The sequence below is a fragment of the Dendropsophus ebraccatus genome, chromosome 7 (assembly GCF_027789765.1).
Source record: "Dendropsophus ebraccatus isolate aDenEbr1 chromosome 7, aDenEbr1.pat, whole genome shotgun sequence".
NCBI lineage: Eukaryota > Metazoa > Chordata > Amphibia > Anura > Hylidae > Dendropsophus > Dendropsophus ebraccatus.
Window position 1 is genome coordinate 4,085,433 of NC_091460.1, and position 22,854 is coordinate 4,108,286.

Below are 22,854 nucleotides of genomic sequence, written 5' to 3' on the forward strand. Positions count from 1 at the left end.
CATTCAGAATACATGCACCTGTATAAGAGATATAAGCCAAACAAGTTTTTGGCTTATGTTTTGGAATAAGGAAACTCACAAAACATGTAGATTTTATCCCTGGTCAAATCTGAACCCAGTGTTACAAGACTAGAGTGCTACCCACTGAGCCACCTCCCGCCACATCCCACAACTAGCAATGCTCTGGCTAAGCTTGGTTCTCCTAAGCAACTTCCTAAGCCATATTCATCAGCCGTGTACCTCAGTAATTCATTGTGCTGATCCCATCTCCCAGGATGTGTAAGAAGGTCTCCTGAGTCCCTCACATTGAAGACACATGCGGCCAGGACCACCATACATGTGTATGTGTGACTCGGGAGGAATAGCTGTTGTTAGGCCATCAGCTATTGATGGCTTCTACAGATGAGTTATGGAACATATGAGGATTGCATGGGAATTGTATGGGGTACCTTAAGTTTCTGTAGGAAAGGTCCACAACTTCTCCTCATGTTTCCAGCACTGTGTGATTTCCTGCCCTCTGTCTAACAGATCCCCTCCTAAGAAAGACCCCTCAAAGAAGGAACTGAAGACCGACAACAGGTACCAGGCACACAAAGCGTTTATCACAGGTCGTGGCTAAAGATGAGCAAACCAACCTGACACAAAGGCCAATTCTACTCACCTGTTACGTCTCCTATGGTTCCCCAACGTATTTGCCCTCCCATCCAGATACCTTCTATTATTGGACCTACGTCACACTGAACGGTGATCTCGTAGTATTATACAGCATCATAAAAATGCCCTCGTACCCCCCTATATTTCCCCGATGGGAGGTGTTCCTGTATGAGCTGCTCTATTCAGGTCATCTATTCAAGTCAGAATTGTGACTCCAGAGCGTTAATGTTGTTTCCCTTCCGTCACATATGGGCCTTTTCTTCTGGTGCATTGTCTTTGATGGGGTGGGGGGGGGGGCAATAGTTCTTGTAGGGGCCCCTGTGGTGTCTACTGTCATGGCTTCATACATGGTGCTACAGAATTAACCTGGAGATGTTCAATCAGCTGGACCCAACCTCCTTAGGGGGTACTTACTTTCTTACTTGTTGAATAGCCTATTCTGTGTGGCACATACCGTAAAAATAAAGGCCGCGGGGCAGTATAAAAAAGTGTCAGGATGGTAGACACACATCTGCTCATCTCTAACTGCAGACTGGTAATACATCAGGGATGTGGCTTTGGTAGTCCTGGTGGAGTCTTCTCTCTGCATGTTGGGTGTAGCAGTGCGGGCTCCATATACTGTATAGGTCTGTGATCATTATTAAAACACCTCTGTATATATAGTGCTCTTCATCTCATGTTCCCTGCTGTGTGATCGGTCTACACTCTATGCTTTATGGACTGTAATCTCTACCTACCGGCTCTTCTAATTCAGCCATAACAAGAACGAACTTCATAGACTTAATGAGTATTAAACTTGGTAATGAGGTCTCAAACCATACTGGGCGTTTTATAACAATGTGGAGGGATAAGCGATACTTCCTTTATAGCTATTTCCACTATATTTAACCTTCCCTCTCTGTTGCATCTCTTCTCTACCCTATATTACCTACCTACTCTCTTCTCAATAGTTATACCCCATCTGCAGACTGGGGCTATGCTCGCTTCCCACCGTTTCATTATACTTTCCACTCTTCCATTAAATATTATCTCTAATTTCCATTATAGCGTTTCAGCACTCTTCCAGTATAGCCCTTCTCTTCTCTTACAGTATAGCCCTTCTCTACTGGTATAGCCCTTCTCCTCTCTTCCGATATAGCCCTCCTCCTCTCTTCAGTTATAGCCCTTCTCCTCTCTTCCGGTATAGCCCTTCTCTACTGGTATAGCCCTCCTCTTCTCTTCCGGTATAGCCTTTCTTTTCCTCTCTTCCGGTAAGGAGCTTCTCTTTTCTTCCAGTATAGCCCTTCTTTTCCGGTATAGCCCTTCTCCTCTCTTCCGGTATAGCCCTTCTTTTCCTCTCTTCCGGTATAGCCCTTCTCCTCTCTTCCGGTATAGCCCTTCTCCTCTCTTCCGGTATAGCCCTTCCTTTCCTCTCTTCCGGTATAGCCCTTCTCCTCTCTTCCGGTATAGCCCTTCTTTTCCTCTCTTCCGGTATAGCCCTTCTCCTCTCTTCCGGTATAGCCCTTCTCCTCTCTTCCGGTATAGCCCTTCTTTTCCTCTCTTCCGGTATAGCCCTTCTTTTCGTCTCTTCCGGTATAGCCCTTCTTTTCCTCTCTTCCGGTATAGCCCTTCTTTTCCTCTCTTCCGGTATAGCCCTTCTTCTCCTCTCTTCCGGTATAGCCCTTCTTTTCCTCTCTTCCGGTATAGCCCTTCTTTTCCTCTCTTGCGGTATAGTTCTTCTTTTCCTCTCTTGCGATATAGCCCTTCTCCTCTCTTCCAGTATTCCAGTTTTCCCTTCCGGTGCAGCCCTTCTCTAATGGTATAGCCCTTCTCTTCTCTTCCAGTATAGCCCTTCTTTTCCTCTCTTTCAGTATAGCCCTTCTTTTCCGGTATAGCCCTTCTTTTCCTCTCTTCCGGTATAGCCCTTCTTTTCCGGTATAGCCCTTCTTTTCCTCTCTTCCGGTATAGCCCTTCTTTTCCGGTAAAGCCCTTCTCCTCTCTTCCGGTATAGCCCTTCTCTTCTCTTCTGGTATAGCCCTTGCCTTCCGGTATAGCCCTTCTCTTCCGGTATAGCCCTTCTTTTCCTGTATAGCCCTTCTCTTCCTGTATAGTCCTTCTTTTCCTGTATAGCCCTTCTCTTCTCCTAGTATAGCCCTTGCCTTCCGGTACAGCCCTTCTCTTCCGGTATAGCACTTCTCTTCCGGTATAGCCCTTCTTTTCCTGTATAACCCTTCTCTTCCGGTATAGCCCTTCTCTTCTCTTCTGGTGTAGTCCTTGCCTTCCGGTACAGCCCTTTTCTTCCGGTATAGCCCTTCTCCTCTCTTCCGGTATAGCCCTTCTCCTCTCTTCCGGTATAGCCCTTCTCTTCCGGTATAGCCCTTCTTTTCCTGTATAGCCCTTCTCTTCTTTTCCTGTATAGCCCTTCTCCTCTCTTCCGGTATAGCCCTTCTTTACCTGTATAGCCCTTCTCTTCTCTTCCGGTATAGCCCTTCTCTTCTGGTATAGCCCTTCTCTTCCGGTATAGCCCTTCTTTTCCTGTATAGCCCTTCTCTTCTTTTCCTGTATAGCCCTTCTCTTCTCTTCTTCTCCTGTATAGTCCTCCTCTCTTCCAGTAAAACACTTTTCTCTTCCAGTACAGTTCTCTCTCTTCCAGTATAGTCCTTTGCTCTCCCAGTACAGCTCTTCACTTTATTCCTTTTCTTCCAATAGTGGTCTTTTCCACTATTCCAGTATATTTTTACTTTAACCTTATTTCTCCTCTTCTCCACATAACCCATGAAGGTGTCTTTGGATAACAGAGGTTGGATAACTGAGAAGGTGTAAGCGGTACTTACCTGCGGTCACCAAGTGGCTGCGGGACACTTGTTCTCCGCTCTGCTGAATTTTCTTGGTGCTTTTCAAGAAGACTTAGTCTATACTATGTGTGAGGACCCATGACTCCTACGGTCCCCACTGTCTTCAGCTTTGGTTCCCCAGTGATCGTCTTATTATGAGCTGCTGTTGGTTTGAGAACACTTTCTTTCTTTTGGCTTAAAACCTTATTTTCATCTGTGCCGGTGACAAGCCTATGAGATTCTGCTTCTCTATCTTTATGTATGGCAGATAAGAAGTAACACATGGTGGGGGGGGGGGGGCTTCAGTCCTCTTATCTGTCATCTTATGAAATCTTCAGTGATTCCACACAAGACTTCATAAGTATAAGTAAATCAATCCACTCGACTTGCCGATTCACGATTTGTAGGTGCAGAGGAAGCAAAATGCAAGGTGTGTGGGGTATTTGGGTGGTAACTACTGTGTGCCGAATCGGGTGATTGATTTGCTTTACTCGCAGCTGCATGTGACTGTACATCTCTTACGATGTGCTCGGTGTACAATGGCCAGAGGATGTTACAGACAATCTCAGAAACATCTCACGCCACTGGCTACTGCATGTGGGCATGGTTTTGGCCACATGCAGCTGCTGCAGGGCTGTTACATACTTTCAGACAAAGGTCTTGTTCACATTTGCATATTCTGGTCACTATTTTGCATTAATAAGCCAAAACCAGGAGTGCATCCAATATATGGATGATCTGGACTCATGGTTTTGGTGTGAAACTATCCTAAATGCTCCAGTTCTCCTGGCTTAGCTGCCATTGTCCTTGTATTCATTAGTCTTCTTATGACTTGATTTCTCATGCCAGGCTCTATCTGGACAGACAAAAGCCATCTTTCCGCCTGCACTCGGTGAAGTGCCTGGGCACCGAGGTTCACTTATCTCTGTGTCCCTTTGAATACTATAAGCTGAACAGCTCTGCCGCCTGCCAGGACGGGAGCCCAGTGGTAGTAAGTTGCACTCTTGGGCCTGTATTTGCAGCTCAAATTGCAGCACAGACACCAATAAAGAAGAAGAAAGTGGCACAACAACAGCAACGTGAGGTCAGTGAGCGAAGGGTATCACAGGGCTCTACTGCTGCTGCACCCTGTGCCCTCATGGTTGTCTTCTGCATCTGTCCTACAGGAGATCATCCGATTGAAAGGAGGTTCCCGCCCTGGCGAGGGTCGTGTAGAAGTGCTGAAGAATGGGCAGTGGGGCACTGTGTGCGACGATCGCTGGGATCTGCAAGCAGCCAGTGTAGTCTGTAGAGAGCTCGGCTTCGGAAGTGCAAAAGAAGCCTTGACTGGTGCTCGCATGGGCCAAGGTGAGTGCTCACAAGATACATGAACAGAAAAGGGGCGCGGTAACCGACAACCAAGTGTATGAGATGGATCAGCATGTGATAGGACCGTGGTCATTAGATACATGGACAGAAAAGGGGTGCGGGAACCAACAACCAAGTGTATGAGATGGATCAGCATGTAATAGGACCGTGGTCATTAGATACATGGACAGAAAAGGGGTGCGGGAACCAACAACCAAGTGTATGAGATGGATCAGCATGTGATAGGACCGTGGTCATTAGATACATGGACAGAGAAGGGGTGCGGGAACCAACAACCAAGTGTATGAGATGGATCAGCATGTAATAGGACCGTGGTCATTAGATACATGGACAGAAAAGGGGTGCGGGAACCAACAACCAAGTGTATGAGATGGATCAGCATGTAATAGGACCGTGGTCATTAGATACATGGACAGAAAAGGGGTGCGGGAACCAACAACCAAGTGTATGAGATGGATCAGCATGTGATAGGACCGTGGTCATTAGATACATGGACAGAAAAGGGGTGCGGGAACCAACAACCAAGCGCATAAGATGGATCAGAATGTGACAGGACAGTGGTCGCTACATACAGGGACAGAAAAGGGGTGCGGGAACCAACTACCGAATGGTACAGGTTGTAATAGATCAGTGGTCGCTAGATACATGGACAGGAAAGAGGTGCTGGAACCATCATCTGTGTGCATAGGATGGAGGAGAACGTGAAAGATTTGTGATCACCAGGTACATGGACAGGATGTGATAGATCAGTGGTCACCAGGCTGTGGCTGTATTACTTGTGGGAATTAATGACTCTCATCCTTAGGGATAGAGCTCAGTCAATTTCGCTAAATAAATTTTGGGTCTGGTTCTACAAAATCCACCATCACATTTGATTCAGATTCAAAAGTGCCCCCGTTTGCCCTGAAAAGTTGTGTATAACACTCAAAGGTCTCCAAAGATGTTTGAATTCAGCTGTATTCAAGTAACTTAAAGGGGTTTTCCAGGAAAAAAAAAATATTTATAGCCTTTCTAGATGAGATGACCTTAGACCCATCAGTGTTTACCAATTGTGGTGGAGAGAAACATTCCCAGCATGCTGTCCTCCAGCTTCGCTTCAATTCTGTAAGGTCCGCAGAGAGTACAATGGATCCAGACAGGAAACAAGAAGCTGAAGATCCACAGTCAGATGCTGCACGGAGAGGATCTTGGGGTTTTGTCTCCATGACAGGACGGATATTAAAGCGAAGCAGGAACATCTGGAAGTCATCACTACTGCTGGCCGACAGCTGTGAGTCTGTGCCCAGTCTGTAATAAGCTGCACATGTGGAAGTGATATCACCGCAATGCTGAGCCCAGGATACCGAGCATTCTGTGGAATTGTGGGAAATACAACATCATAATCTCCACCGGCCAGGAACAAACCAAGACTGAGGAGATTTAGGAACAATAATAATTATATATTATATAATCCACTGTGGTCTAGAGCTGGGGGAACAGAGTAACCTGACAAGTAAATCTGTCCCATAGCTATGAGCTGATACGGCGTAGAAACCCCCATACAGCAATGGTCACTTTGAGTGTTTGTGCTGGCTGATCCCTGTCAAAAACACTATGGGGGAAGGGACCACTTTCCATGTGTCCCAAATGCCTCAATTCCTAAAGTCCTAAAACAAGGGGCAATTATGAGCTGAACAGGCCAGTCCAAGCCAATGAATGAGATTGTTGGGTCCAGCCTGACATTCTAGATATGTGAACAGAGTATAAAAATATATCAGCTCCTAATCTATAAAGAATATGACTAGGTGTTGGAATCACATTCTGTCATCTATACCTTTAACTTACTCCTCTCGGACAGGTATGGGCGCCATCCACATGAATGAGGTGAGGTGCACTGGGACTGAGGAGTCTATCTTTGACTGTCAGTACAAGAACATCACACAAGAGGACTGCAAACACAGCGAAGATGCTGCCGTCAAGTGCAACACACCGTACCTGGGCTACGACAAGACGGTCAGTATGCCACATCTGCCCAGTGATGAGCCATATAGTGATGGGATGGGTGAGGGGTGTGTGAAGGTGACACAAGTGTGGAGGAAGGAATGACATGCGGATGGGATGAATGGTCTGAACTTTACTATGATGGTGACCGCTGTGTCCTGTAGGCAACCAGTTCAGGTTCTCCTCTACCAATGAGAGATGGGAGTCAAACAATCACTGGGGGTATGGACCCCATGTATACGGTTCTTTACAGAATTTTATTAAGTCCTTGAAACTTGTGTCCTCCAGTAAGCAGTAGTGTCCCTGCCTTGTCTCAGTGATTACTGTGGCTCTCTGGTTATGACACCTTTTCTAACCTCAAAACCTTCCCTGGGAACATGGTGATTTTCATAGTTATTGTTGCACCTTCTAACCTTGTTTCTACCATACACACACTATCTCTAGACTAGTTGCAGAACCATCATCCATTAAATGTTTCATACAGGATCTTGCTTCTATGATTTATATAAGATCTGTGTGTCGTCGTTCCCCCTCTTGCTAAGACCTGTCGAGCAACGGACTCCATAGACCTGTGATAGCTGTAAGGTGTGGCCTACATGGATGGGTCTCATCTCTGCAGCAAATCCCACACATAATCGGATCGAGATCTTGAGAATCTAATGGCCAAGTCACCACCTTGATCTTTGTCATGTTCCTCGTTCCTGAACAATGTCTCCAGTGTGGCCTCAAGGGTATTATCCTGCAGATCACTGCCATTAGGGGGTTCTGCTACCATGAAAAGGAAGGGGGGACCTGATGTGTACAATTGTTGGGTAGGTGGTACGTGTCACAGTAACATCCAAATGGACGCAAAACATTGCCCACCCCAATGTTCCCGCCATCTTGTCTTCTTCCTAAAGTGCATCCTGCTGCCATCTCTTCCTCTGGTAAGGCACACAGATCCGGCCATCCACATGATGGAGAACGTGACCTATCAGACCAGACGCCTTCTTCTATAGCTGTATGTTTAAGTGCTGATGCTCATGTGCCCATTGCACACACTTCTGGTGAACCAAGGAAAAAGCCAGCATAGGAGCTCACCGTTCCGCCAGTGACTTCCAAGTGCCAACCCACAACAATACACAGTAGAAGCAACAGGTCACACCAGATTCAGCTGGGGATCTGCTTCCAATATGTGCTTTGATGTCAATCTGTCAGCATACAATAGTGACGTTTCAGGAGATGCATCTGCCTTTCTCAAGCATTGTCTATTTGTGTCATTCTCCTGTTTTGGCTCCTTGCAGATTGTTTTCTTTTTCCTCAGCAAACTCATTTTTCTCCTTCTGCCTCTGGTGGTGCTATTACTGTCAGCACCAGAAATATGTTCCTCTGTATAACCAGCATAACATTTAGTAATCTATCAGCATACAGGACACATAGACAGAAGCTCCTTTTGGTTCACGTGCCTGTTCCTCCATACACAGACTATGAGCGTCTATTTACTTTGGGTGGGAAGAGCTGGAAACTCTTTGCAGAACAGAATCCCAGAACTTCCTGAATGGAAACTGCCAGCTCCTCCGGACTACACATAGCAGTAGCGATGAATGACCTTCTCTTAGGATAACAGCCCACAAGCTGCAAGTACCTTCATTGCATAGTTATATAGAGGTGTCTGTGAGAACTTAAAGGGGTAGTGCGGCGGTAAAGAATTATTGACAGAATAACACACATTACAAAGTTATACAACTTTGTAATGTATGTTATGTCTGTGAATGGCCCCCTTCCCCCGTGTCCCACCACCCCCACCCGTGTACCCGGAAGTGTGGTGCGCTATACATACCTGTCACGCGCCGACTCGTCTCCGATCTTCAGTCTGCGTTGTCGTCTTCGGACAGCCGGCCGAATCCCTCCGAGCGTCCTGAGTGCCGGCACAGTTATGCTCAGCCAATCGCGGCTGAGCAGCCGATGACGCTGAAGAAGGCGGCCGGCACTCGGAGGGATTCGGCCCGGCCTTCCGAAGACATCGCAGACTGAAGATCGGAGACGAGTCGGCACGTGACAGGTATGTATAGCGCACCACACTTCTGGGTACATGGGTGGGGGTGGTGGGACACGGGAAAGGGGGCCATTCACAGACATAACATACATTACAAAGTTGTATAACTTTGTAATGTGTGTTATTCTGTCAATAATTCTTTACCGCCGCACTACCCCTTTAAAGCTATGAGAACAGGGAGTCATCCATCCGAAATAAAGCAATATTGCTGTATCAGAGACTCCAGCCCCGAGCTCCTCCAAATTAGACCTCAAGAGCATAGGGTCGTCAGCAAAATGAGATTTAGAAGAGGAAAGTATGCAAAGTATTCTCCAGAAGAATAACAGGTTGTTCTCTGGTGCCCCCTATTGGAGGTACCAATGCTGTCCGACCACTTTAAGAGCCTTGCAACATCCTCTAAAAAGAAAAGTTGCCCTTATGTAGACAGCACTTTCTTATAAAAGTCTGAGATAAGTACTCAATCACCCAAGTACATTAAAAAAGTGGACAAGGATGTGGACCATTGCAACCCATTCTCAAAAGATATGGGTCTGTTTCCACCTGGGCTGCCATCACAGGGTCTTAACCAGCCAACACCATGTTGTGTCCTGGCAATGGGCAAGAAGCACAAAACGGATGTCTACAGACAGGTAACGCTCCCTTTTGGAGGAGGATGATATTTGACCAATATTCTCCAATCATGGATCGCAGCTCGTACAGTGGTCAAGAATTCACTAGTAGGCATCCTGCCTTTAATATGATCAAACCTTCTTCCCTATAATTTAGAACTATTTTGCATATTTTTCCCTGGATGCATTACATGGCCTGTAGATCTCCACATGGTAGTTTGGTGTCTCCTCAAGAAAACACCTTCTGCAGTGCTAGAAGAAGCAGAATCATGGTGGAGGCCTCTCAGATCTGTTGTTAGATGATGTTCTTGCCCGGCTTCCTTTATTCCTTCTATAAAGCAGCGTTCCATTTTGAGGTCATCAGGATAGTATCTAGACAGTAATGCAGGAGGTGCCACCAGCAGTCAGTAGGAAACCATAGAAATACAATGTGTGCTCCAGAATACACTCGGAAACATTTTTATTGTTTTCTTACACCTTTATCTTTTTCATGCCTTCTTCTTTTCCTAATTCTTGTAAAGCTGTTGACTTTCCATCGTGTCCAGAAAGCGCAGATCCCGTTAAGTATGGGATTCTGAGAGCAGAACAGAGGAGGTGCAGAGGAGCAATGTCTATGGATATGGTTGGTTTAGTCACAGCTGGGCGCTTCATGGTAGATGATGTCAGATTATCTCTGGTCTCTAATCATAATTGACTGTATGTTAAACAGAAGACGGACAAGATGAAGCTAGGATAGAGGCAAGATGAAACTTGTCAGGATCTTCTATCCTCCTACAATCCACCTAAAAGGCAATCTCATGGCTAATAGCTGTGCAAACCCGGCCAAAAGTCCTTAGAGGATGCCATCAGCTTTATTACCTGACATGAAACCCCATAGACTTGATTGTTTTAATGGTTACAATAAATTCCCTCATCATCTCCTAGGCTGATGTAGATCAATGACTGATCAGTCATATCACTTTTCTTAATCCTTCACACTCCACAATTCTTCTCTTGGTTCCAGTGTTATTGATAGTTTGTGTCTGGATCTTGATCATTCGTTAACTCCTCTTTCCTCCATTTGTTTATGATTGTTCTGTGGCCGTGCCAATTAATACACAAGGAACAACTATCATTTTCTACCATACTCCAAGTTAGATTTCCATTATATAGGAGTTGTATAATCATTCCTAATTCCATGTATGTGGCGATGCCAGAATTTTGGTCTGTAGAAGTCTGTAGATTTATAAAATCCTGCAGTGGTGAGTATTATCAGCCATTAAACCTTGTTCAGTGTCATATCTGAGATTTGCCATGAAGTGGTAATTCTGGGTGACGTCCTCTGAATGCAGGACGTCCACAATCATTGCTAGAGGCTGCAGCTACCGCTATTGATCCTGCACACAAATGGACATCTGTGAAGATTCCCTTCTGTTTGTGTCACGCTTGATTTGGTGCCAGTTTTCCAGACATATGGAATATTTTACAGACTCCTCATTCCAAGTCCAAATATTATTTCCAGTCTTTGGCACATGAAGCATTATTATTGCATAATGAAAAGTTCTGCCACTGAGTTCTTCCTAGGTCTTCATGTGCAGTATCTCCACCATCAGATACTGTCCTGACATGACAAGCCATGCTAACATACCATGTCCTACAGGAGGACATGACTTCCTTCTTCAGTCAGCTGAGGGTCTATCAGGATGCAGCTCATGCACCCTGATGTGGAATAGAGGCATCGTGGGGACTTAGATGTAACATTTCATCCTCTGGTCTTGTAGACATGGTGATCAGAGATAGCAGTAAGTTGATGGTTGATCGCTTTGATGATACAGCCATAATGGCCATTCTATCTGGTACTTGATTATTGACAATGGCCGAAGGTCGAATAATCATTGAGGGAACTTTCTCTGCTGAATGAAAAAAATCTTCTGTCCAATCAGCAGCCAAAACTTGCAACCATGGCCGACTTAATTCCAGATGACGACAATCTGCCAGCTAAAACAGTCGTCCTCCGTGACAGTTCACTCAAGTGTTCATTTTGGTTGAAATTGTCCATTTTCATCAACTTTAACGTGTACCTTAACGGGTACCTTAAGTCATGCTGTGTGTATGAACACCCATCTAGATGAGTTATTTACCATCACTAAAGCTTCTTGATTTGTGATCTAACCAGTATTTACAGGGAATCTGCCATCTGCATAATTTCCACTGTATTCTATGGGAGCGAAAGTTAGTGAACGGACAGTGTTGTATCTGGAAATGTTAATGATAACTCAAAGAATCAACCACAGGTGGGGGGCGTCCAAGAAATATTCTTGATTGATATTTGTTTTATAATGGATTTGAAACATGGGATCCTTATTCCTCTCAGATCCGCTTGGCAGGGGGTCGGAGCCATCATGAGGGGCGGGTGGAGGTTTTGTGGGGACCTCGTGGAGAAGAGCGCTGGGGATTTATTTGTGGCGAAGGCTGGGGAACCAAGGAGGCTGCCATAGTCTGCCAACAACTGGGTCTGGGATTTGTGAGCAGCGCCCTTCAGGTATGTATTAGAACCTATGTCATAGGTTATCCAGATAGCGCCACATACAGACCATACTAAACAGGCTTTGGGATCAGCCATCCTATGTGAGGCTTCCACTGCTACATGTATCTGTGTCCTTTCCAATGTGCAGTTACTAATCTCAACCATGACTGCTGCTATCATAGACACAAGACTTAATAACCCCCATCTCCGGCATCTTTCATCAGACTTTCACTGGAGTCAGGAGGTAGCAGAAATAAAAATAACTGTCCAATTCGAAACAGTTGTTGCATGTCCCCTGCCAACAAGACGGCCAGGTATCTGTGCAGCTTCCAGACCTCTATGTTCTGCCCACAACACAAGGGCATGAAAATCCAATAAGCTACCCACCATTCCCCACGCCTTTTATGCAAGTCATGTTGTGCTTGGCAAGAGGGAGTCGGTGCCATAGTTTTGCTTTGATCACGTATCTGTTCTGCTCACATTGTGTGTAGCCTGGTGGATCAACATGTGCTGGGATTGGCTTTGGTCACGTATGTGCTCTGCTGTGTCACCTGCTTGGCCAGGTGGATCAGTGTGTGTTGGTTTTGGCTTTGGTTCACACGTGCTCCGCTGTATAATGTGCTTGGCAAGGTGGATCCATGTGTGCTTGGTTCGGCTTTTATCACGTATGTGCTCTGCTGTATCACATGCTTGGCCAGGTGGATGAGTGTGTGCTAGGTTTGGCTTCGATCACACACATGCTCAGCTGTATAATGTGCTTGGCCAGGCGGATCTGTGTGCTGGGTTTAGCTTTGGTCTTGTATGTGCTCTGCTGTATCACCTGCTTGACCAGGTGGATGAGTGAGTGCTGGGATTGGCTGTGGTCATGTATGTGCTACCTGTATAACATGCTTGACCAGGCAGATCTGTGTGCTGGGTTTGGCTTTGATCACGTATGTACTTTGCTGTATCACATGCTTGGCCAGGTGGATCTGTGTGCTGGGATTGGCTTTGGTCACGTATGGATGTTGCACTATCATGTTGTACTGGTGATTTATGGCTTCCCATATCTTATTGCATGACAAACCCATAAAACTGTCCTCGATAAGATGTGGGAGATCTTCGGGTCTTATTTTACCTTTGCCTTGTGTAAACCTCTGTCACTGCTTTACGATTGATGCGTCTGCTTATTTTACGTTAGCTTCTCTGTCCATGTCTGGCTTATGTCTTCTCCTTGTTATTGTGTATCATCGCTTTTGCTCCTCGGCTGAACCACTCAGATACGCATTATCGGGGGGCGCACTCAATTTGAGGGCCGCGTGGAGTTGAAGCTTGGAAACTCTTGGGGCTACCTGTGCAGTGATGGCTGGAATACTAAGGAAGCAATGGTGGCATGTCGACAGCTCGGCATGGGGTACTCTCTGCATGCGGTGACGGTATGTACAGCGGGGTCTCACACAGATAAAACTGGGCATTGATAAAGGGGTACATACACAAATTTCTAGAACTTTCTGGCACCAGTTGATTCGAAAGAAAAATATTTTTTTGGTGACCTACCCCTTTAATGACTGATCACAGTGCAGTAGTAGTAATAAAGATAATTAAGATCTGTTCAGTCCACGCCATACATGTTCTCTCCACCTAGTTTTACTTGTTACACACAGTCGAGTTAGTTGTCCTCATGTATTATAAATGGATTGGGAAGAGGAGGGATTTCTATGATAGGGTTGGTTCTGGGTGCTTCTTTCTCCTTTGCTGTTATGTATCACTTCACCACTCAGGAAACCTGGTACTGGGATGCCACAAACGTGACGGAAATGATTATGAGCGGAGTACGCTGCAGCGGCACAGAGATGTCTCTCCAGCAATGTGCCCGCCACAAGAGTGTCAGCTGCAAAAATACAGGCACCAGGCACGCGGCCGGGGTCATCTGTTCTGAGAGTAAGAGTCTCCATCACTTTATCTAATCACGTCTACAATGTTCCCTTCTGACGTCTTCACGCCGAACAATCTCCATGACTGTATCTTCTGTCATTGTCATTTGCAGCTGCCTCTGACCTGGTCCTACACGCAGCTCTTGTCCAGGAGACAGCATATATAGAAGACCGACCACTACACATGTTATACTGTGCAGCTGAAGAGAACTGCCTGTCCAGCTCTGCTCGCCATGCCAACTGGCCCTATGGACATAGACGCCTCCTGCGCTTCTCCTCCCAGATACACAACAATGGCCGAGCTGATTTTAGGCCTAAAGCTGGCAGACACTCTTGGGTGTGGCACGAGTGCCATGGGTAAGCCTTGTTGAGCTGTTATATTTAGCTGTGTTAGGGTGATGTTATATCCTGGGTCACCAATATTTCCTAGGAGTCTTAGGTTTCAAATGAAACGTGAGGGAACCTTAAAAAGTTCAGTAAAACCCTGGTTGGTCGTTCTCCCTTAACGTGGACTCTGTCTCTGCAGGCACTACCATAGCATGGATATCTTTACACACTATGACCTGCTCACACCCAACGGGACTAAAATAGCTGAGGGGCACAAAGCAAGCTTCTGTCTGGAGGACTCCGAGTGCCAAGACTGTGAGTGACAACTAGTACTAGAGCCGTCCTTTAAATCAATAGTAAAGGTGTGTGATCTCCGCCTATCAGCACACAGCAGGGCTGAGAACATGACTAAGCCATCCCATTTACTCAGTCTCCATTGATGTTCGACAGAGATTGGATATAACAGATGGCACCCTATGGCGCACCTTTCCTTCTCTCGAATGGTTGGGAAGGTTAAGGTTAGCCTTTATATCTGTGGGTATACTGTCAGCTGATATCAGTGGGTACATGCAGCACGTACCTTCTGTGCAGGTCCTCTTAGAGGCTACAAACCATGCAAGATTCTTCATGCTGTGAGGATAGGACTTATTAAAACTCTTCACCAAAATGGTTCCGTACTTTGGTCCCAATTCAGCAACAAGTTTTAAGTCTGTGATTATGTAATACAAGGGACAGATTGCACAAGGAGTTTTACTAGGAGCCCAAGCCAGCATGGTAGCAGATCTATAGAATCGAGAGGTTTTCTACATGAAATAACCCAGTTATCTAAAGCTACACCCGTTCTCTTGGCAGTGGTCAGTAAAAGGTACGAATGCGCCAACTTTGGGGAACAGGGCATCACCGTGGGATGTTGGGATTTGTATCGTCATGACATTGACTGTCAGTGGATCGACATAACGGATGTGAAACCAGGGAACTACATTCTTCAGGTAGGAGATCCACCTGTGTTTTCTCCTAGTTTCCACTTTTCTTGCGGCTACCAGTTGTCCCACATAACCTTCTCAACTATGTCTCATCTCTCCATCCATAAGGTTGTCATTAATCCAAACTATGAAGTGGCCGAAAGCGACTTCACAAACAACGCCATGAAGTGTAACTGCAAATACGACGGGCACCGGATCTGGATACACAACTGTCATATAGGTGAGTGGTCGGGAATGAGCCTCGCCAACAGGGTCAAATGCAACATGTTGGCAGATGGTACAACATCAGACTGGCGATACATGGCCAGTAATGGTAGGTATTACTGATATGGGTCACATGGGTGGTGTAGTGAGGCAGGATTCCCCCCCTGTGTAAGGCGCTGCTTTACATTTCACCCTCTGTTACAGTGAATTAGATCAGGAAATATTCTAAGCATTAAATGTCTTGTTGGGTGGAACATGTTAGGAGCTTTGGCCCCAGGGCAACACGAGTCTAAACAGCTTCCAGAGTCATCAGACGCCAGAAAGCAGAGAAAACGTTCCCTGCTGGCGTCTTCTCTTGACTCCGATTATTTACAGCAATTTGGTCTTGTCTACCAGATCATAAAATATAGTTCAGGAGTAGTACAGAAGACCCGCAGCCATGCTGAAGACAGACGTGACCTCTACGTAGAGCAGGTGTACATGCTCATCACTTCAGTGCCATCTTAATTAGTCGTTCTTTTAAGGAGGGGGCCACAGATAGGGGATGTCACTGCCGCTGAAGGAGCCACAGCTAGAAGGTGACATCAGTGTCTCTAAGGGAGGCCACAGCTAAAACTTAATGTCAGTGCCCACAAGGAGAATACAGCTAGAAAGTGAAGTCACTGCCCCGGAGGAGACCACAGCTAAAAGGTGACATAAATGCCTCTGAAGAGGCCAATGCTTGAGGGTGATGTCAGTGTCTCTTAGGGTGCTGAAGCTAGAAGGCGATGTCTCTGCCTCTTAGGAGTCCACAGTTAGAAGGTTACCCCAAAGCCTTTGAGGCCACATATAAATGATGTCACTGTCTTTGAGAAGGCCGAAGCTATAAGGGGACCTCAGTGTCTGTGAGGAGGCCACAGCTAGAAGGTCATGTCACTGCCTCTGAGGAGGCCACAGCTAGAAGGTGATCTCGGTGTCTGTGAGGAGGCCACAGCTAGAAGGTGATCTCGGTGTCTGTGAGGAGGCCACAGCTAGAAGGTGATCTCGGTGTCTGTGAGGAGGCCACAGCTAGAAGGTGATCTCGGTGTCTGTGAGGAGGCCACAGCTAGAAGGTGATCTCGGTGTCTGTGAGGAGGCCACAGCTAGAAGGTGATCTCGGTGTCTGTGAGGAGGCCACAGCTAGAAGGTGATCTCAGTGTCTGTGAGGAGGCCACAGCTAGAAGGTGATCTCGGTGTCTGTGAGGAGGCCACAGCTAGAAGGTCATGTCACTGCCTCTGAGGAGGCCACAGCTAGAAGGTGATCTCAGTGTCTGTGAGGAGGCCACAGCTAGAAGGTCATGTGACTGCCTCTGAGGAGGCCACAGCTAGGAGGTGATCTCGGTGTCTGTGAGGAGGCCACAGCTAGAAGGTGATCTCGGTGTCTGTGAGGAGGCCACAGCTAGAAGGTGATCTCAGTGTCTGTGAGGAGGCCACAGCTAGAAGGTCATGTCACTGCCTCTGAGGAGGCCACAGCTAGGAGGTGATCTCGGTGTCTGTGAGGAGGCCACAGCTAGAAGGTGATCTCGGTGTCTGTGAGGAGGCCACAGCTAGAAGGTCATGTCACTGCCTCTGAGGAGGCCACAGCTAGGAGGTGATCTCGGTGTCTGTGAGGAGGCCACAGCTAGAAGGTGATCTCGGTGTCTTTGAGGAGGCCACAGCTAGGAGGTGATCTCGGTGTCTTTGAGGAGGCCACAGCTAGGAGGTGGCGTCACTGCCTCTGAGGAGGCCACAGCTAGGAGGTGGCGTCACTGCCTCTTAGAAGGCCGCAGCTACAAGATCATGTCACTGCCTTGAGGAGGCCGAAGCTAGGTGACGTCATGCTCTCGTACACCTCATGAGAACCACCTCCTTAAATGTCTAGTTATAGACACCAAGTATGAGCAGAGAGCTGACATAACACAGCCCCCCACTATCTATGTGATCCTCCACCAGCAGACACTTGTGTGACTCCATTCTGCATCTTGTGTTGTTTTAGGCGATGCTCTTAGTGAAGAGGCGAACAAGCGTTTTGAACAGTACAGGGGACAGCTCAACAATCAGATCCTTTAACTCGACTGCCATCGTTACTTTACCTCCCGCAAACATCCTTCAAGAATTCCTTCCCAAGAACCCCCTGCATGGTCATTTACGGGAGAGATCGGCCACTGCTGGGGACAAGTGATGTGGGTGTCCACCGCCTGGTGTCATCTCGTGCACCATCTATGTACTGGCAGCATCTTCTCTTGTGTCCATCTCTTGGTGCCAGTCACGTTGTTGATGTTGAGGTGCACAAAGAAGGGATGTAAGGTGAACCCCACATGACATTGTATAAGCTGCTTCTTCTGATGACCAGCCAACAAGAACCCTTGAGAAGCCACAGAAGAGGCTGTGAGCGGTACTCAGATGTTCCTCCTGGACCTCTGCATCTTCACAACCCGTCCCAACAGCTGACGGCTCCGTGTGCTGGAGATTTATAGCTGTGTACACATGGATCCGCCACTCGTGTACTGCACAACGCATGGGTGCTACTAACACAAAGTCCTCTGCTGGTCCTCCAATGTTTACACCTTGTCAGCCGGCTCCTCACAGGTGCTCACACTAAGCGCCGGCTATTTGTGCTACTAAAAGTTGTGGGTTTTTGTCTCATAAATTCTTCCATATTGAACTGGTGACTGCGGTGCATTACTACAAACAGGCAAGTGAAGGCGGAAGTATCATCTCATACAGGCGGTATAATACACAGGACACTGCGCTATAGATAGTACACCTATAAACAGGAATAATCTATGTATAATACACCTACGTGGAGGAATAATCTCTATATATCATACACCTATATACAGGACTGTGCTCTCTGTATAATACACCTACATACAGGACTGTGCTCTATATATCATACACCTACATACAGGACTGTGCTCTATATATCATACACCTACATACAGGACTGTGCTCTATACTATATATCATACACCTACATACAGGACTGCTCTATATATCATACACCTACATACAGGACTGTGCTCTATACTGTATATCATACACCTACATACAGGACTGTGCTCTATACTGTATATCATACACCTATATACAGGACTGTGCTCTATATGTCATACACCTATATACAGGACTGTGCTCTATATATCATACACCTACATACAGGACTGTGCTCTATATATCATACACCTATATACAGGACTGTGCTCTATATATCATACACCTACATACAGGACTGCGCTCTATATATCATACACCTACATACAGGACTGTGCTCTATATATCATACACCTACATACAGGACTGTGCTCTATACTGTATATCATACACCTACATACAGGACTGCTCTATATGTCATACACCTACATACAGGACTGCTCTATCATACACCTATATACAGGACTGTGCTCTATATATCATACACCTATATACAGGACTGTGCTCTATATATCATACACCTACATACAGGACTGTGCTCTATATATCATACACCTACATACAGGACTGTGCTCTATATATCATACACCTACATACAGGACTGTGCTCTATATATCATACACCTACATACAGGACTGTGCTCTATACATCATACACCTACATACAGGACTGTGCTCTATATATCATACACATACATACAGGACTGCTCTATATGTCATACACCTACATACAGGACTGTGCTCTATACTGTATATCATACACCTACATACAGGACTGTGCTCTATACATCATACACCTACATACAGGACTGCTCTATATGTCATACACCTACATACAGGACTGTGCTCTATACTGTATATCATACACCTACATACAGGACTGTGCTCTATATATCATACACCTACATACAGGACTGTGCTCTATACATCATACACCTACATACAGGACTGTGCTCTATATATCATACACATACATACAGGACTGCTCTATATGTCATACACCTACATACAGGACTGTGCTCTATACTGTATATCATACACCTACATACAGGACTGTGCTCTATACATCATACACCTACATACAGGACTGCTCTATATGTCATACACCTACATACAGGACTGTGCTCTATACTGTATATCATACACCTACATACAGGACTGTGCTCTATATATCATACACCTACATACAGGACTGTGCTCTATATATCATACACCTACATACAGGACTGTGCTCTATACTGTATATCATACACCTACATACAGGACTGTGCTCTATACATCATACACCTACATACAGGACTGCTCTATATATCATACACCTACATACAGGACTGTGCTCTATACATCATACACATACATACAGGACTGCTCTATATGTCATACACCTACATACAGGACTGTGCTCTATACTGTATATCATACACCTACATACAGGACTGTGCTCTATATATCATACACCTACATACAGGACTGTGCTCTATATGTCATACACCTACATACAGGACTGTGCTCTATATATCATACACCTACATACAGGACTGTGCTCTATACTGTATATCATACACCTACATACAGGACTGTGCTCTATATATCATACACCTACATACAGGACTGTGCTCTATATATCATACACCTACATACAGGACTGTGCTCTATATGTCATACACCTATATACAGGACTGTGCTCTATATATCATACACCTATATACAGGACTGTGCTCTATATATCATACACCTACATACAGGACTGTGCTCTATATATCATACACCTACATACAGGACTGTGCTCTATACTATATATCATACACCTACATACAGGACTGCTCTATCATATACCTACATACAGGACTGTGCTCTATATATCATACACCTACATACAGGACTGTACTCTATATATCATACACCTACATACAGGACTGTGCTCTATATATCATACACCTACATACAGGACTGTGCTCTATATATCATACACCTACATACAGGACTGTGCTCTATATATCATACACCTACATACAGGACTGTGCTCTATATATCATACACATACATACAGGACTGCTCTATATGTCATACACCTACATACAGGACTGTGCTCTATACTGTATATCATACACCTACATACAGGACTGTGCTCTATATGTCATACACCTACATACAGGACTGTGCTCTATATATCATACACCTACATACAGGACTGTGCTCTATATATCATACACATACATACAGGACTGCTCTATATGTCATACACCTACATACAGGACTGTGCTCTATACTGTATATCATACACCTACATACAGGACTGTGCTCTATATATCATACACCTACATACAGGACTGTGCTCTATATATCATACACCTACATACAGGACTGCTCTATATATCATACACCTACATACAGGACTGTGCTCTATATATCATACACCTACATACAGGACTGCTCTATATGTCATACACCTACATACAGGACTGTGCTCTATACTGTATATTATACACCTACATACAGGACTGTGCTCTATATATCATACACCTATATACAGGACTGCGCTCTCTGTATAATACACCTACATACAGGACTGCGCTCTATATATCATACACCTACATACAGGACTGCGCTCTATATATCATACACCTACATACAGGACTGTGCTCTATATATCATACACCTACATACAGGACTGTGCTCTATATATCATACACCTACATACAGGACTGCGCTCTATATATCATACACCTACATACAGGACTGTGCTCTATACTATATATCATACACCTACATACAGGACTGCGCTCTATATATCATACACCTATATACAGGACTGTGCTCTATATGTCATACACCTATATACAGGACTGCGCTCTGTATAATACACCTACATACAGGACTGCTCTATATGTCATACACCTACATACAGGACTGTGCTCTCTGTATAATACACCTACATACAGGACTGCGCTCTATATATCATACACCTACATACAGGACTGTGCTCTCTGTATAATACACCTACATACAGGACTGTGCTCTATATATCATACACCTACATACAGGACTGTGCTCTATATATCATACACCTACATACAGGACTGTGCTCTATATATCATACACCTACATACAGGAATGTGCTCTATATATCATACACCTATATACAGGACTGTGCTCTATATATCATACACCTATATACAGGACTGCGCTCTATATATCATACACCTACATACAGGACTGTGCTCTATATATCATACACCTACATACAGGACTGTGCTCTATATATCATACACCTACATACAGGACTGTGCTCTATATATCATACACCTACATACAGGACTGTGCTCTATATATCATACACCTACATACAGGACTGTGCTCTATACTGTATATCATACACCTACATACAGGACTGTGCTCTATATATCATACACCTACATACAGGACTGTGCTCTATATATCATACACCTACATACAGGACTGTGCTCTATACTGTATATCATACACCTACATACAGGACTGTGCTCTATATATCATACACCTATATACAGGACACTGTTCTGTACATCATACACCTATATACAGCATGCTGCTCTGTATAATACACCTATATACGGCACCCTGGTTCGTGTGTTTTCTCTGCAGATCTGTGCTGCATCTCTGGACCAGAGCTCTCTGTGTTCTGGCAGAGGTGGGGGGGGGGGGGGGGGTATCAGAGTAACATGAGACATCTGCTACTTATTAAACATCTGGAGAAAAGACAGCTGCAGGAGAGGAGGAGGCATTATACCCATTAACACCGTACCTCATCCAGCCTGATTATATACCTATACAGGGAGTTAGAGAGACACTGCCCCCTGCAGGAGAGGAGGAGGCATAATACCCATCAACACCGTACCTCATCCAACCTGATTATATCCCTATACAGGGAGGTAGAGAAACACTGCCCCCTGCAGGAGAGGAGGAGGCATAATACCCATCAACACAGTACCTCATCCAGCCTGATTATATCCCTATACAAGGAGGTAGAGAAACACTGCCCCCTGCAGGAGAGGAGGAGGCATTATACCCATCAACACCGTACCTCATCCAGCCTGATTATATCCCTATACAGGGAGTTAGAGAGACACTGCCCCCTGCAGGAGAGGAGTAGGCATTATACCCATCAACACCGTACCTCATCCAGACTGATTATATCCCTATACAGGGAGGTAGAGAGACACTGCCCCCTGCAGGAGAGGAGGAGGCATTATACCCATCAACACCGTACCTCATCCAGCCTGATTATATACCTATACAGGGAGTTAGAGAGACACTGCCCCCTGCAGGAGAGGAGGAGGCATAATACCCATCAACACCGTACCTCATCCAACCTGATTATATCCCTATACAGGGAGGTAGAGAAACACTGCCCCCTGCAGGAGAGGAGGAGGCATAATACCCATCAACACAGTACCTCATCCAGCCTGATTATATCCCTATACAAGGAGGTAGAGAAACACTGCCCCCTGCAGGAGAGGAGGAGGCATTATACCCATCAACACCGTACCTCAT

General features: G+C 45.6%; 1 protein-coding gene across 5 annotated transcripts in view; it reads left to right on the plus strand.

Moving 5' to 3' along the window:
• The window catches only part of LOXL3 (lysyl oxidase like 3), an 86,470-nt gene extending 68,417 nt beyond the window's left edge, over positions 1–18,053 (plus strand). For 3 of the 5 annotated variants that reach the window (XM_069977049.1, XM_069977051.1, XM_069977052.1), the window contains 11 exons: positions 529–579; positions 4,317–4,551; positions 4,634–4,814; positions 6,673–6,827; positions 11,812–11,979; positions 13,725–13,884; positions 13,991–14,234; positions 14,404–14,519; positions 15,057–15,193; positions 15,296–15,407; positions 17,385–18,053. In XM_069977049.1, the coding sequence (XP_069833150.1) occupies positions 529–579; positions 4,317–4,551; positions 4,634–4,814; positions 6,673–6,827; positions 11,812–11,979; positions 13,725–13,884; positions 13,991–14,234; positions 14,404–14,519; positions 15,057–15,193; positions 15,296–15,407; positions 17,385–17,458 (1,633 nt within the window). In that variant the 3' untranslated portion in view covers positions 17,459–18,053. Of the gene's footprint in view, positions 1–528; positions 580–4,316; positions 4,552–4,633; positions 4,815–6,672; positions 6,828–11,811; positions 11,980–13,223; positions 13,380–13,724; positions 13,885–13,990; positions 14,235–14,403; positions 14,520–15,056; positions 15,194–15,295; positions 15,408–17,384 lie in introns of all 5 variants that reach the window. The other 2 variants (XM_069977050.1, XM_069977053.1) reach the window with 2 other exon arrangements.
• The last annotated feature ends 4,801 nt before the right edge of the window (positions 18,054–22,854 follow it).